Raw genomic sequence first — 17,828 nt, 5'->3', positions numbered from 1 at the left:
TTACCCCTAAAATTGTAAAAACACAAAAGGTATATTTTTCTAAAATGATAATCTCTGTGGAACTATTTTTTGATGACACTATGCAACACTGAAAATGCAAACAACTTCTAGTATGCATTTTTTGAAAGTACATATTTAGACTACGAAAACCCTAGTAGGGTTTTCTCCTGTCAGATCCAGTTCGGATTTTATGGCCTCATCTAAACCGGGCTAAATCTACACTTTTTTGCATTTATCAGGCCTTTATCTCAGAAACGCATAGGAATTTGGCCTTGCTGTCTTTAGTAATATTGTAGCACTAAACTAGTAGAACTTATCTTTTGTAAAAAGCACTTAAGAAAAATTCCATCTAGGGCATCAAAATCTATAAAATATAGACAATTTTACATAATTGCTGAAATTCTGGCCGAAATAAATTCGGCTAAACTATTGGGAGTTGAACCAAGTAACCTTTTGCAAAAATCATCCAAATAAAGTTCTCAACAATTCTTTAGAACAATCTGAAACTCTCAAATGCTTACTTCATATCGTTTCAGCGGTATTTTGCATCATATTTTTTACAACACGTATTTCAAACACAGTTCACACCAACAGTTTATTCTCGCATTTCGGATTTCATTGACATTTTTATAAAATCGTTGTTAAAAATCTACTGAAAACAACGGCATAGAGGCATTTTACAACAATGACATGTTCTGAAGAGTTGTGTATTACATTCCAGGGAATATTTTTCAAAAGAAAATATTCAGAAAAAATTTACGGTTTTGGAGATACGGTGCGAAATGTATAAAAATTGTGGAATTTTTGCATATATTTTGAAATTTGATGCAATAAATGTAGTTTTTCGAGATCATTATTTCTCCAAATATTTTATTCTTGTCCTTATCTACAAATTTGCTTCAGAGGTCAGAAGAAGATTCGCATTGGTTTCAGAGATAAAGCCCCGAATTTTTTTAAAAACTCAATATTTAACCATGTTTAGATGGGGCCATAAAATCCGAGCTGGATCTGACACAACAAAACCCGACACTAGGGTTTCTTGTCGTTTGGGTCTGTACTTTCAAAAAATCCTCAGTTCGAATTGTTTGCACAAGATCGCCTTAAAAATGTTGCACAGTGTGATAGAAGAGATTGTCTTAACGTAGCATCTGTAAGAAGACATTTAAGAGGTAAATTGAATCCTTTAGAACTGTCAACAGCATTGTGAGTAGATATTTTGTTTTCAACGCTCATCAAAATTATAGTTTAATTTTAAGGTTTTAGTTATGGTGTTCTTATCATTAGCTAATTTTCTCTTTAGTTTGGTTTTAACCCAGATAAAGGCACTGGTCGTTTAAACGCCACAAAAAACTCTGGGGCCTAATTCTGGCATCCGTTATCGAGCGAGTTTTTGTTCGAAGACAAATTACGAACGAACGAAATTTTTGGATTCCCTTATACCATCGAAATTATTTAAAAAAGTTATCGATACATACGGTTATCGAACGGTGAAACATATGGCAAACACCAAATATTACAAACAAAGAAGATGTTATGTGGCAAGTTTCTCGTAAAATTAAATGAAAACATTAAATTGTATAAAGTAATAGAAAATTTTGAAAAATTAAAAGTAATAGTGACCCGAAATAAATTCCACTATGTAAAAATATAAAAATCGCATTCTGTAGGTCTATTCTGTAACCTTTAACAACTATCGATATTGTTTAAATTTCTTTTGTTTTTGTAACAACTACAAAACAAACAAATGAAATTGTTGTAAAATAAACAATGAGTAAAGTTGTTGAAAAGTTACAGAATAGGTACCCTGTCATTGGAGAATATATTTTTTAATTTTTAAGAAACAGACCCTTTTTGTCTAGTGTTTTTACTCATTTTATTGGAAAAAATCATTAGTATTTGATTTTGATTAGTTTTATTGCAAAATGTTTCGTTAAAGTTCGTTTTGTGCACAAAAATAATAATTTCGACAGCAGATGTGTGGCGGGCAAAACCTCGCAAGATTCTACTCGAAAGTGTATTCGACAACGGATGCCGTAATCCAACTACTGAAAATATCGGTCGAAATGACTCGATCACGTATGCGAGAATTAGGCCCGTGCACAGAGGGGCCTAAAGTTGCTCAAAACTCAAAATATAAAAATGTTTTTTTTTATTAAAATTTTTTCGATAAACAGAAACCTGACTCTTTTCTACATTTGCAATAACCATCCGCAACTTTTATTTCTGAAAATAAAAAGTACATGTTCGAATACTAAGAAATTAGGTGAACATTAAAGGGATATTATTTTCGCGAAAATGTATATTTTTCAAAATTTAATGTTTTGTAGTCTCCAAACAAGATAGGCTTTCAAATTTTTCAGATCGCTTTAGCATCTTTATTCTTTAACAATGGTGATACATATCCTCTTTCATGCATATTTTTTATGATAATTTTTAAGATAACTAAAATTTCAATATTGAAATAGTCTATTTCCCCGTCGTTTCCTGACCATAGTTTCTTCTGAAGTTTTATGCGCTTAAGTCTTAAATATCAGATTTAATCATAAAAAATTGCACATATTTGCGCCATTCCGAAAAAAATCCATTTTTCTGAACTTAGGCTCAAAATATGAAAATTTTAAGGCAATATATTTTTTCAAAATGTAAAAAGATTTTTGTTTCAGCTTTCGCCAGGACTTCTTATTTTGTTTCTTCTCTGTCGTATTCACCATAAAAACTAAATTTGTATATATGTTTGCAACATTCGGAAAAAAGGTTGGTTGCTTAGTCCCAATTTACATTAGGCGAGTTTACTTGCGGCAATTGTCAGTTTGTGGGTGAGAGAGGGTGTTGAGAGGCAAAGGGTTACCATATACCTCACCTCTCTCTCCATCAAACTGACAATTGCCGCAAGTAAACTCGCCTAATGTAAATTGGGACTTACTGTGATAATATGATAGGAAATTAAGAGTAATATTCATTCCACTTACAATAATTCAAAAAATATGAAAATTAAAAAGGGAGCGCTAATCGTTTGTCATGAAAGCACAACTAAATGGGCAAATACCCATTGTTGTTGTAAAAAACAAACAAATCATTTGAAAGAAGAAAAGTTTGATGACAGAAAAGCCGCTCCACAGACGATATGTCTGAAGAGCCTCTACCAAAGGCGAAGCATAAATGCCACATAGTGGTGGTTGTATGACATGTACAAAGGACTCCATATACATATGTAAAAATTTTCAAAGAAAATCGCGCATAAGTACGCGGGATTGTCAAATTATATTTTTTGCAGATTTTCCTACTTTCATTAGATCCGTCGTGTAAAAAAAACTAAATTCGCGCTGGGTTCAAGGGAAATTTAATGAGACTTGTAAATTTTACTTGCAACAAATAGGGTTTTTTAAGAAAATTCTCGCATTCAATTTTGGACTCCAATTAATTCATTAAACGAAGTAAAATCACGTGTCCTATAATCCTATTATGAGTTTTGAATATTATCTGGTTGCTCGTCCGGATTATTAAAACAATTAAAAAACGAAATTCCGGCAGTGAATATATCGGAAAATCATACACTAGTATCATGTTGCCCATGGAGTATTCTTTGGGCATATGTCTATAAAATGTACGGTTAAGCCAGAAATCGGAAGAGAAAATAAAAAAAATGGTTAACCCATGTTTACCCATTTTTCTACATTGATGTCAACACAAGAGTTGGGCAATCTCGTTCAATTGAAAGATCCAGATCACTATCTCGTTCAATGGGCACCGGTAATTTCTTTGACAAAACTGCGTATACTTAATTTCAGACGTTGGTTTTTATGATGTTACTCATTCGTTTTTGAACGAGGACAGTGATCCGAATCGTTCAATTGAACGAGATTGCCCAACTCTAGTCAACACATCTTCCACGTAAATTTAATGGTCATTATAGGATTCCTAATAAAAAACATAATTTTAAAGAATTTTAGTCATACTATATATGTATGTACAACATATTAACAGTTCGCGAATTCTTAAAGGGTGAAACTCGGATTCAAAACATTTTTGGTTTTTACCATATATGGAAGCTACATGTACATCTGAACCGATTTGATCTAAATCCTATCTACATAGTCCTAGTGAAAATTTAGGATACATTTTATCAAATATAATCGTGATCTGAGGTATATTGTGACTTTTGTGCAACTTTAACAAAATGTGAAATAAAAATATATATGTTGAGACTACAAATAAATCTGAACAGATTTGGACCAAATTAAGCATGCTTTACATCGGCTAAGTTTGAATGTTTTCCGCTTCTTTCAAATGTATATAGCGTTTGTGTGTATGATTTATCTAAACTCGGATGCCAATATATATGGGAGCTGTATCTTAATCTGGACCAATTCTCACTATTTTCTGTAGTGTTAATCTTTTTGCCGTAAATATGATATGTGCCAAAATTTACGTCAATCGGACTACAAATGAGTTTGCTAGGAGTTTTGATCAATTTTTAACATACATTTCCCCTCTGTGCCCTGGTTTGTTCGAATATTGTTGTGGGGTTTTTGCATTTTGTTATAGTATTGTCTGTTATCTGTCATTTCACGCTTATAAAGCTTTATTTGACCTATGCATTTCCACGTAATTGGCCTAAAACCCAAGCTATTCAAAAAAGTCGACCTTTTTGTAATTTTCGACTTTTGATGAAAAATGTAAATAATTTTAATCATATATGTTAGAATCATATAGTCAGGGATTTGAATATAGTAAGAGTATTGTCTCAATCAAAAACCAAGGGGTTGGCATATAGGGATACGCCTATATTACCCTCCAAAGTTTTTGGCACTTTTAAAAGAAGGCCCGATTGCAGGAAAACTATAAGTTTTAGAAAAAAAGTTATTTTTTTAATGTTTAAAAAGTCTCAGAAATATAAGTTTCAATACAAATTTTATGTTTTCTCGAAAAAATCTCGGCGCTAAGTGGGTTAAAATGAATCCACACTCTGTGCCATTCATCTGCTGTACGGGTTGGTGGACCACAACTATTTAATTGCTCTGCAACATCCTTCCATACCTTTTAAAAAGTGGCCTTAGTTTTGTCAAGTCTGGACACAGGAGCTACATTTGGGCGGGCTTCAATTTTTTCAACCAGCATTTCAAATTGCTTTAAATGTTACCACTATAAGTACACAAACACCAAGAACGTATGTATGTAATATTAAACAAATTCATTTAAAACAAATGAAAATGTTATTTATGTTTCAATTTATTGTTTTTATTCACTTGTAAACATGCACGGCAACTGCTACTTTGTCCCGGTCCACACTAGAGTGATTTCATTGAAAAAATTGCATGAAATTATGCGTCTCTAGATCGACCTCCAATGTAGAGTAAAATCATAAAATTGCTGTAGTGGGGAATTCGATTTAAGAACACCTAATTTCATGAAATTTTTTAATGAAATTCACGCTAGTGTGGAGGACCGGGACTTTGTTGTCGCCCGAATATGAACTCTGTAGCCATCCGTAATGTAAAATTTGCAACTGGTAACGCGACTCGACGCTGGTCGCAATACGGAATAGACTCAAAAATGTAGTTAGACAGCAAAAAATTAAAAATATATTTTTAAGTTTTTGCCTTTTTAGGCGGCAAGTCCATTATTTGTGATATTTTTTAATTAATTTAATTATTATTAATAATTATATTAAAAAATATTTTTTTTTATAAAAATATATAATTTATTCTCAAAATTTTACACTTTACTGTAAAATAAAAATAATAAAACAACTAAGCTAAATATTTACATTTACAAACATATAACAATAAAATAAATAAAATTTAGTTTTGTTTCTGTTGTTGTTGTTTATTAGCTCCACCTCCATATTTTTGCTTTTTATGGAATTTTTTAGGATTAATGCCATAAGCCTTTAATCGTTCATCACTAATATTGGTCGAATCACCATTTGAATTGTGAGTTTTATTAAGCTTAGCCTTAAATGGTTTTTTGTTGTTACCACCGAACTTGGGTTTAAATGAACCATTGAGTGGCTTCGATTTCTTTTTATTTTGACGCAAGGGAGGCAAAGTTTCATTAGTTGATTTATTCGGGGTTCCATTGAAGGGATTACCACCCATTGATGGCAGATTTTTGTTTTTGGAAACGTTTTGTGTATTACTCTTATTATTGAATGGATTATTTCCTTGTTTTTGCGGTTTGTTTTTCGCTGGTGCAATGATTGGTTTATTGCTTCGCTGATTGTCTTTAGATGGAGCAGAATCTTCCTTCACTGCCTTTTGTTGATTATCTTTTGGTGTAGATGTTTGATAATTTTGCCCATTGTTGGTATCAGGTTTTTCATTAGCCAAAGAAACACTTCCATTTTGTGTTTTCTTCTTCTTTTTATTTCTCTTCTTTTTCGTAACTTCGCTATCATTTCCTGTATTTGTTGTGGACGGCACTCCTGCCAATGTGGTCTCCTCAATTTTTGTCTTTTTCTCTAGAGGTTCCTCTGTTGAAGTGTTGTTTGTTGCTGTTTTTGCCAAATTTTCCGCATCACCTGCGGCAGTTGTAACATTTGAAGCTAATGCCGCATTTTGAGCTTTACGTTTCCTTTTCTTCTTGTTCTTTTTCGATTCGGATGTATCATTATTTGGTTTTATACTATCCTTTGTTGTATTTCTTTCCGTTTTTGTTTTGTTTTTAACTTCCTGTTCTTCTTCTTCATTGTCAGATCTAAAATGTAAACAAGATTATTAAAAGATATAAAGTTTATGTTATTTGTCATTCATACCCTTCTCCATATAAGCTTTTGAAAATCTTTCTTTTCAGCTCTTCATTTTTTGCTTTTAGTTTGTAAAGCCTTTGCTCCTTTTTCTCTACTTGTTCCGGTCGTATTTGTATAGCCTTTTTCAAACTAGCCCATTGATTAAGTTCCTTGTTTTTGGCCAAGAGGATCTGAATAGAATGACAAAAACATGGTTTTCATGATGGCTGAAATAAACAAGGCAACAAATAAATTGTCCTTACCTCCTCTATGGTTAGACCGAAATCATTTGGTGTGGTTTCAACATATTTAAATCGACATGGCAAATCACCAATGATATCCTCACAATCCAATTTATAATACTCATCTATATATTCTTCATATGTTTTCTCATCTTGAGGATCAAACACAGGCTTTTCAGCTTTAATTATGGCCATAAAACGGTCCCGTCGACCTTTACGCCCTTTACGTGTTTTGGTGTTTTCAATTAACTCCTTTTGTAACTGTTCTTTAGCCTTGGCAGGGTCATAATCACAGTCCATATTGAAATCATCATCTTCACAATGTGGCTCATAATCATCCTCACCATCAGCACCTTCCCAATCTTGTTGTGGGTCATAATTGTCCCAGTCCTCGATTTTCAATTCATCTATGTCTGAAGGACATTCTGGTTTTTCTTCTCCCTCATCGACCTGATAGTAATCATCATTGAATAGCTCCCGCATACGACGATCGTGGGCTTCGGGATCGAATTCATCATCAAGATCATCGTCTTTGAAGCCCAGCTCATCATTTCCTGTAACCTTTTTAAGTTTTTCAATTTTCTCTTGAATTTCTTTGCGTTTCATCTCTTTAATCATTTCTATTTCCTTCATCTTTTCTTGCTTTTCCTGCTGTTTGCGTTCTTTGATTTCCTGACGTTTTTGTTTTCGCTTATCGTCTGTTCGCCTAACAGACGATTCCACAGTACGAGGATATCTTTTAATGAACTCTTGATCGGGATCTTCAAAGCGAAAATTGAATTTATGCTCGAATTCGGCTTGTTTCTCAAGCTCCTGCTCGTCCTCCGAGAGAGGAGCAGGATCGCCGACAATTTCCTCATATGTTGGAATTTCGGAATAGTTTTCTGCTTCAGTGTAACCCTTGTTTAAAATATAGTCCCGCAGAAACTTTTCACTTGACGGCAAATTATCACTGTTCCAATAGGTTTTAAGCGGTTTAAGTTTTTCTTGAGCATCTTTCTCTATGGAGTCCTTTTTACCGGCTAACCATTTCAGATAGTCTTCCTCTTCCTTTTCTTCTTCAGCCTTTGTTTTTTCCCGTTTCTTAAAAATGCCACCAAATTCTTCGTCTTCCGAGTCATCAGAATTCATGACTTTCTTGAATTCCTCTCTTAGGCGGCGTTCTTCCTCAACTACAGTTGGCGAGGCTGCACGATTCTGATTTCTTGTTTCATCCTCATCAGAATCTGAAAATTACAGCCATGTTAAAACTCTGCTCCAATTTTTTCAAGCTTTACTTACCATCATCATCAACAAATTTTCCACCCTTTTCCAAAATGATTTTCCTCTCATAATCCTTTAGTGTTACCGGTTTGTTTTTCTTTTGTTTCCCAACTTTGTTCTTTTCATCACCTGATCCGCCTCCATCGTCCTCAGAACCATCTTCACCAATTTGCTTATTGACCTTTTCGAAAAATTTCACTTGCTTATCGTAAATTTTTGGATCTTTGCTCTTCAATGACGCCAATGTACTCAGGAATTCTTGATCAAAAGTAGGATCCAAGACCTCATCTTCTTCCGAGGAATCTGAATCGCTCGACGATTCCGAATCGTAGTCATTTAAACCTTTGTCTTTAACTGGGGAAAATTAGAAATATAAAACGGTCATTTTGTAAAATGTGTCTGTTATCTCGTTTCGTTATGCTTACATTTCTGAAGAAGCTCTTTTTTTCTCAGATGATTGTAGGTTTTGGCATATCCTTCATTTGTATTCAATTGAAAATGATCTTCCGTATTGTCATCACTGTCATCAAATAGTTTTTTACTCATTTTGAATGTGCAATTTAATTAAAATAATATTAATTATCCTTTTAATAACTTTAATAAATTGTTTGTATGTATGTAGCACGTGTTCAGTAGAGTTGTGTAGTTCAAATGATATTCCTACGAAAGAACGATTTAAACTATATTCGGCTCTATCGTTCATTTAGTTCCTTTCGTTAATCTAGTTCAATCGAAATCGAGTGGTTTTCAACTGTCAATTGCTTTGCGTGTACGTCAAATGAAAACTAATCCGAAACATGGCCAATTACCCAAGGATTACACATGCAAGTAACTTGCAGACAGTTGTGTATACATATTATAGTCGAAACTTCAATTTTTTCGAACTGACACTTGCATGTGTAGACGTTCGGAAAAAAATTGAAGTTACTTTCAAAGCACTTACATTGATTACTGACAAGAAAATTTTGTCGGCAGTGAGGTTGTTAGTTGGTGTGGCAATGAATATGTGTGAGTGTATTTGTGTTTTTCGAACTGCCACTTGCATGTGTAAACGGGGGGTTAATTAGAGTTGTTAACATCTAGTTCAATTGAACGACCTAGTTCACAATATAGTTCAGTGGACACCGGTCATTTTCAAGAACGAACTGCGAATGAGTTATATTATCTCTTTGTGTTTATGAAATAAATCATACGCAAGCGAACTATGGTACTGAACTAGTTCAGTAGATTGAACAACTCTATTCGCCATGAAAAATCAAAACAAAAAACCATGTTACAATTACAAAGGTAGATGCCTCAGCCCAGCTGATCGAATCTAAAACGTCAAAAAAAACTAGGAATTCGCCATGAAAAATCAAAACAAAAACCATATGATTTGGTAAGTAAGAGATAGAATATGTTCGCTTTATAGAAAAACACATGCGATAAAAAGAGATAACAAAATAACATTTGGCGAAAATTTTGACATTTTACCATGGTACAATTAGAAAGGTAGATGCCTCAGCCCAGCTGATCGAATCTAAAACGTCAAAAAACTATGAATTCGCCATGAAAAATCAAAACGAAAAACCATATGATTCGGTAAGAAAGAGATAGTATGTCTACACTACACAAGCGATAAAAAGAGACAACAAGAGACCATTTGGCGAAAATGTTGACAGTTTACATTACAAAAAAGTTGCTTTGTTGTAGCAATTCGCCGTTGCATCTACCTTTCTTATTGTACCATGCATTTTACATTACAAAAAAAGATGCTTTGTTGTAGCAATTCGCCTATGCTTCTACCTAAGTAATTGTACCATGTACCATGCAAAAAATAGAGTTGTTAAATCTACTGAACTAGTTCAGTACCATAGTTCGCTTGCGTATGATTTATTTCATAAACACAAAGAGATAATATAACTCATTCGCAGTTCGTTCTTGAAAATAACCGGTGTCCACTGAACTATATTGTGAACTAGGTCGTTCAATTGAAATAGATGTTAACAACTCTAGCAAAAAACCATATAATTCGGTAAGTAAGAGATAGCATGTCTACACTTTATAGACAAACACAAGCGATAAAAAGAGACAACAAGAGACCATTTGGCGAAAATTTTGACAGTTTACATTACAAAAAAAGTTGCTTTGTTGTAGCAATTCGGCGATGCATCTACCTTTGTAATTGTACCATGGCCATGGTACAATTAAAAAGGTAGAAACAATTTTGAGCACCAAATTTCGACATTTTACATCGCCGATGCATATTCCTTGGTTGGCTTTGCCATGGAAAAACAATGGTAGTAGTTCTGGAACAGGCATTATGCAAAATATCCAATGAATCATGGCATAGCATGGAACCACTTCCATGAAATTTAGTTTCGAAGTTAATTCCATGGAACAATTACCAGGTGAGTAAGCCCAGCTGTTGTGGAATATTTTATATGCTCTAGTAGTGCAATTCTGTAACTCATTTTTTGAGTTACCGACAAATGTCGGTAAAATTAAAAAACAAAATTATGAATGAAAAGTTAAAATAAAAGTTGGCAACACTGTTGCTACCGGTAGAGATTTACGACTACTTTCTTTTGGTCGCTAACTTACCGAAAAATATCGTTCTTCTTCTTTATTTGCTTATTCGATTTTCGAATATTAGCGATCATACAATTATATTAGCGATCATATAACCGGATTTAACAAACCCACTGGGTTTTAAATGTCAATTCCATTGTTATATGTCAAACAAATCCTCATAAAGAAGGTTAACCCGGCAAAAAGCTGTAGTGTGTACGGAGTTTTACATAGTTTCTATTTTCATTAAATGTTATTTATGATTTGACTAAAGAGTTCTCTATTTCGTGATGTGTTGATAAGGTGGTCTGCATTATGATATCCGGTCCATTGCAGTATGTTCTTGAGCCAGACAGTTTCTTTTCTACCTCTGGAATTTCTATCTTCTATATTTGCTAGGAGAATAAATTGAATTTGTTTATATTTGGGATTCCTAGGTTTGCTCTCTTTTTCTTTTTTAATATGCGTTGTAAGTTCTCGGGTGCGGTTCATTCTTCTGAGAACCTCTTCGTTCGATATGTGAGCTGTCCAGGTTATTTTTAGTATTCTTCTGTAAACCCATATGTCAAATGCCTCGAATCTTTTAATGTCTACAGCTTTAAGCTGAAACCACATACAACGTTTGGGTAAAGTTTTGTGTCGTTTTGGCCGTTTTTACACTGATGGGCATGATGCCGAAAAATTCAAATTCATTTGAAATATATGCCGATAAACAAATAAACGCTGGACTTTGGTGTCGTCGTCGCCGTGTTGTTGTTGTTTTTTTCTCGACGCCCAACGCAAAACTTTAATCAAACGTTGTATCTGTTTTAAGCTTTAATGGTCCAAATTTCAACTGCATATAGCAATTTATGTTATGGCTTGTTAACGCTTTTTTATATTTGGACGCGTCCTTTACCATCTCTATTCTGCATTTAATTTCTTTGCTGTTGTCCCATTCCTCATTAATTAGAACGCCTAAGTATTTAAAACATCCCTGTAGGAAATGTCAATAGTGAATCTATACTGACTTACTACTGACATTGTCAACAGTACTACTGACAAACTGTAGACAACTAATGTAATTTCCTATAGACATTTTATATGAACGTGTCATTCGAAAGTCAGTACTGACAATGGAACTAGTATGTCAATAGTTCCTGAGGAACCATGTGTTGACATTGGAGGTAGTGAGTCAGTATAGACATTGGAAGTAGTAAGTCAGTATAGACAATGGAGGTAGTGAGTCAGTATAGACATTGGAGGTAGTGAGTCAATAGTACCAGATTTTCAATACTAAATTTTTTAGCTTATTTGGAACTTTTCATAGATAAAACAGCAATATAGTACGTTTAATAAGAAGATGAAGCTACACATTTATTTAAATACTATATTTCCTTAAAGAATAAAACAAATAATATTGAAAATGAAAAAATGTACAAATTGCGTATTACAGTATTTTTATCTTTTTAAATGGCTAAGCCAAAGATTCCACATAAGTAAAAATTAGTAAATAAAGACAATGTTTTCAAGGCTTCTTAAACATTTTAACATATAAATAATACAAAAACGTTTTCGATTTATTTTCTTGGCAAAGTCGCACCAATGACTTGTCTGCTTAATATAGTTCTTCTTCTGTTGCACTTAACGTTTTATCAGGCGATTCGCTAAATGTTGATATAACATCTAGAAATTGAAAAGAATAAACATGTATAAATAAACATAAATAAAAAATATGTCCTTAAATTTGCTTGCCTATTACAGCTGTATAACATTGGAAAAATCTCACAATCGATTTTTGCCAAATAATTCTTCAACATTGTAATTCATTATTATGTTTAGTTGCATTCAGCATTTCCAACGAGACGGGACAATATATACATCAGGCTCCACAATCTTCCCTAAAGGTTCCACATAATGTCTAATTGTCAAAATTTCACCACAAATGTTGTTAGTCGCCTCAGAATTCGTACTTTGCTATAGAATTGTTTATTTTTTACATGTCTTTTATATTTTTATTTGCTCATACTTGTTTTTGAAATTATATGCTTTAAGTTTTCACGATATTTTATTGATTTTTACAAAAACACTTTTTCACCAACAGCAAAAATTATTTTACGTCAAACAATTAAGAAAATTAAAAAAGGATCTTCGTTGGGCTATCATCTGTCAATATACACAATGCTTCTTCTTATTAAGGTAAAGGTATCAATAGTTGACAACCTGGTGACAAAGTGTTGACTTTGTCACCATATTAGTAGACAAAGTGGCGACATGTCAACACATGACCCCACACTTCCTACAGGGATTTTACTCTTTCAATAGTTGAGTTACATACAGTTAGTCCCAATTTACATTGGGCGAGCTTACTTGCGGCAATTGTCATTTTGTAGGAGAGAGAGGTGAGGCATATGGTAACCCTTTGCCTCTCAGCCCCCTCTCTAAACTACAAACTGACAATTGCCGCAAGTAAACTCGCCTAATGTAAATTGGGACTTAGGCAAGAAATGTATTGCAAAAACCAAAATTGTAGAAAAATTCATATTTATTGTTCGTTTATGGCAACAAATTATGTAAAAACTATACGGTTTTTTGTGCAAATCTCTTGCTATAGGTCCTTCCAACAATATTCCGTCAACATATGCAAAGGTTATTTGCGATTTATAACAAATACGGTCAAAAATAATAATTAACTACTACTTGGGGGTGGCAATAAAAGTATTGCAACGGGAAAATCAGTACTATAAAACTATAAAATTTTTGCAAATTTTTGCGGTCATTATGTATTTTTATGACTTTTGCGGCTAATAATACACTAACAGTATTGAATGTAATAAAGTTCAGTGATAAAAAATGACGTCATGGAGGGTCTTCAGACAGGTAAAAAACGCATGGGACCATATTAACAAGGCCACAGGCAAGTAGGCAAAGAATGAATATTTGACTCAATATGTATTGTAGGAAAATGGAACAATGCAAAACAGTCCGATTTTGGCTTTGAGAACTTCGAAATACCTCTGGAAAGTATATGGAAAAAACTGACACCAGTGTAGTATTTTGGAACGACCTACGACAGAGCACTATTTCGTCTCTCAATGGTATTGATATGATTTAATTTTTACTAAGTGGATAGATATTATCCTCTGCTATCATAATAAATCCAAAAAATTGCGCCAAATCCAATAAAACCCATCAAATATGGAAATAAAACCGCTACTGGAGAAGCTGGAATACCGAATATTTTGGTACTATATTCTTTACCATGGAAAATAGTGTGCGAAATTGGGTTCACGGATATAATAATGATTGGGAAGACATCCCCACTGACATCATTAAGAAATATTTAATAGTCATTAGTCTGAAAGTCAGAAAAATCGATCCCAAAAGCTCAAACAAAGTCAACTACCACAATTCCAAAGACCAGATAATGGCATATTTTTGCCATGATTTTTGCTGCACAAATTTACATTTATTTATTTTAATATAGGTTTTATTATATAAATGCAGTGTAAGAGAAATTACTTTTTACATACATATGAACATATTTTACAAACTTGGAATACAATTATATAAAGAATCAAGAATATTTTTCATGATGTACACATTCAAAACTGTTTTCTGTTCTGTTTTCTAATCATTTATAGTTTAGAAGTTTTGGCCAGCTGCATATCCACGGAGGGGCTATTTACAAATTTACGAACAACATCAAATTTAGGATGGTCTTTATCACGCATCAAATTGAAAATTACACTTTCACTTGTTGTCACCACACAGCCGGCATTGCGCAATCTTTCAAGAGCCAGATCACGATCCTGATTAAGACGAGATACTACACAGTCGGCAACAAGGAATACATTAATATTCTTTTCCATTAGATCGATGGCAGTTTGTTCGATACATATATGAGACTAAATGATTAGAAAGGAATAATAAAACCATAAATGCACGATTTTCAAAATTAATTTATCACAGAAATTACCTCCAATCCATAGAGTACAACATCATCGGGTTTATCACCAAATATTTCCTTCACTTTTGCTTCCAATTCTGGAACAACCATGCTGAAGCGGGTTTTGGGAATGACAGCTTTAGCATGACTGATATCAATGTCAGATACAGTTTTTCCAAGTTTCTCTGGGTAATGTTCGGTGCAGATCAAGGGTATGCTTAATTCTTTGCCGGCTTTGGTCTAAAAGAAAATAAACAATATTATTGAGTCTTCGTAGTTGCAAGTTTTCAATTATACAAAACCCATCAAATATGGAAATAAAACCGCTACTGGAGAAGCTGGAATACCGAATATTTTGGTACTATATTCTTTACCATGGAAAATAGTGTGCGAAATTGGGTTCACGGATATAATAATGATTGGGAAGACATCCCCACTGACATCATTAAGAAATATTTAATAGTCATTAGTCTGAAAGTCAGAAAAATCGATCCCAAAAGCTCAAACAAAGTCAACTACCACAATTCCAAAGACCAGATAATGGCATGTTAATCTTATTTGTGTAAATTGCTGATGTAATATAACAACACAAAACTCTTAAATACATCGGGTCAACATCCTGATATCAACCCTCATAAAATGTTTGGGTCCAATTTAACAAAAAAATCCAAAAACATCCTCCAACGTAGGATCAAGATTTACTAAAAATCGGGGAACCAGTATCCTTAGAGTGGAACATACCGAGCCTTAATTTTTGGTTTAACTAAGCTCATTAATGCTCCAATGACTGTCCAAAGTGGATAGACAACTCATTAAGGAACACACCTTTGGTAATTCTCGAAGAAACCATCGATTTGGTAATTTTTGCAATACTTTTATTGTCACCCCCAAGTAGTAGTTAATTCTTATTTTTGAGCGTATTTTTTATAAATCGCAAATAACCTTTGCATTTTTCGACGGAATATTGTTGTAAGCATGGTTTAATAAGAAAGGTATGTCAATTTAATTTTTTTCATTCGAGTATGCCTAAAACTTCAAAACAATATAAACAAAATGTGTATGTGTGTGTGGTGTTTGAATAATATGCCAAACAATTTTAAAAACAATCGAATTCAATAATTTTTAAAATTGTTTTTAGACAATTTGTATGGAAGAAATTGGTGAGATTTGCATTGAAACAATCAGTTTATCATATTCACAACTCGATTATGTGGAGAAATCTTAACTCTTCATTCATTTTTCGCATTTTTTATAAAATGCTCAAAAAATGCATTGTAAACAAACCCACTTGTTGCTTTTATTTTGAAGTTTTAGGAATTCAAGAAAAACAAGGGTTCTATAGATTTTTTTCATTTAAATCTACCTCTTTACTTATACCATGGTTGTAAGGACCTATAGCAAGAGATTTGCAAAAAAACCGTATAGTTTTTACATAATTTGTTGCCATAAACTAACAATTAATATGAAATTTTCTACAATTTTGGTTTTTGCAATACATTTCTTGCCTAACTGTATGTATTATTAAAGATGTGTCCGTGTGCGAATTCTTTCTACTAATCACCATGAACTCAGTCATTTGGATATTAATTTTAGCCCATATTTTTCGCTATATTCAGTGAGTCTGTTCATAAGACTTTGTAGTCCCGACATAGTATCAGGCAGAATAGTGGTGTCGTCGGCGTATCGGATGTTGTTCATATATTTATTTCTGATTTTTATACCTTCTTGAATATTTAAAAATGCTTCTTGAAATATTTTTTCAGAGTATATATTAAATAGTAGTGGAGATAAGACACATCCTTGTCGAACTCCTTTGGATATCATTATTTCTTCTGTTGTATCTCCGTTGACATCAATTTGGGCAGTTTGATGCCAGTATAAACTTTTTATGCGCCTTATCGTTATTCGGTAATTAACGATAAGGTGCATAAAAAGTTATAAGAATTTTAATTTTACCGAATTCTGGCGGTAACTCAAAAAAATTGTTAAGGGGAGTACACACTAACAGTCAAAACTGACAGTCAACGTACTTTAAGGACAATTTTCCGGCAAATAACAACTTTTATTTTGCTAAAAACGTTTGAAATACAATATTTACGGTATTATTTAGAGATTATAAAAGAAATTTTTCAATTAGGCTTTGATATTCACGAAATAGACCTCGATGACTGTCAGTTTTGCTTGTCAATGTGTACTATAATTTAGACTGAGTTAGTCAGGTTAAGTGTAAGTGTAATCGGGGTATAAATAACTTTGATGCAACGTGCAATCCAGGGGCTCAATTCTATTTCTATGAAAATGTGAAATGAAAACTTTTATAAAGGAAAAATCTGTCAAATGAAAAAAGTTATAAAGGAAACATGGTATAAGTAAAGAGGTAGATTTAAATTAAAAAAATCTATAGAACCCTTGTTTTTCTTGAATTCCTAAAACTTCAAAATAAAAGCAACAAGTGGGTTTGTTTACAATGCATTTTTTGAGCATTTTATAAAAAATGCGAAAAATGAATTAAGAGTTAAGATTTCTCCACATAATCGAGTTGTGAATATGATAAACTGATTGTTTCAATGCAAATCTCACCAATTTCTTCCATACAAATTGTCTAAAAACAATTTTAAAAATTATTGAATTCGATTGTTTTTAAAATTGTTTGGCATATTATTCAAACACCACACACACATTTTGTTTATATTGTTTTGAAGTTTTAGGCATACTCGAATGAAAAAAATTAAATTGACATGAAGCTTTGGCTAACCTTTCTTATTAAACCATGAAAGGAAATATTTTTCATTTCAAATTTTCATAGAACAAGAATCCAGCCCCAGGCGCTCAATTCTGTTTCTATGAAAATGTGAAATGAAAACTTTTATAAGGGCCAAACCTATAGCTCTGCGTGTTGCGTGTGCGTTCAAAAATACAAAAACAAAATACATGTAATTCAAATTGAAATACATGTATTTTGTTTTTGTATTTTTGAACGCACACGCAACACGCAGAGCTATAGATTTTGGCTTAAAGGAAAAAACTGTAAAATGAAAAAAATTATAAAGGAAATATTTTTCATTTCAAATTTTCATAGAACAAGAATCCAGTCCCAACGCACGATGGTTGAAATTTT

At 33.0% G+C, this 17,828-nt stretch overlaps 2 protein-coding genes across 2 annotated transcripts; both read right to left on the bottom strand.

Moving 5' to 3' along the window:
* Positions 1–5,677: 5,677 nt before the first annotated feature.
* LOC141401805 (protein KRI1 homolog) lies at positions 5,678–8,909 on the bottom strand. The gene is made up of 5 exons (XM_073982306.1): positions 8,658–8,909; positions 8,251–8,586; positions 6,991–8,195; positions 6,755–6,918; positions 5,678–6,696 (listed from the first exon to the last, which is right to left on the bottom strand). The coding sequence occupies exons 1-5, from the start codon at positions 8,776–8,778 to the stop codon at positions 5,802–5,804; spliced, it is 2,721 nt and encodes a 906-aa protein (XP_073838407.1). The 5' UTR covers positions 8,779–8,909; the 3' UTR covers positions 5,678–5,801.
* Positions 8,910–14,188: 5,279 nt separating this feature from the next.
* Positions 14,189–14,973, bottom strand: LOC141401739 (isochorismatase domain-containing protein 1-like). Its single transcript, XM_073982139.1, has 2 exons — positions 14,741–14,973; positions 14,189–14,669 (listed from the first exon to the last, which is right to left on the bottom strand). Exons 1-2 carry the CDS (start codon positions 14,819–14,821, stop codon positions 14,400–14,402), a joined length of 351 nt encoding a protein of 116 aa, XP_073838240.1. The 5' UTR covers positions 14,822–14,973; the 3' UTR covers positions 14,189–14,399.
* Positions 14,974–17,828: the final 2,855 nt, after the last annotated feature.

This window comes from Musca autumnalis, unplaced genomic scaffold, assembly GCF_047663935.1.
Source record: "Musca autumnalis isolate F117 unplaced genomic scaffold, ASM4766393v1 scaffold_4, whole genome shotgun sequence".
Lineage (NCBI taxonomy): Eukaryota > Metazoa > Arthropoda > Insecta > Diptera > Muscidae > Musca > Musca autumnalis.
This window is presented reverse-complemented; position numbering and strand designations above follow the sequence as displayed.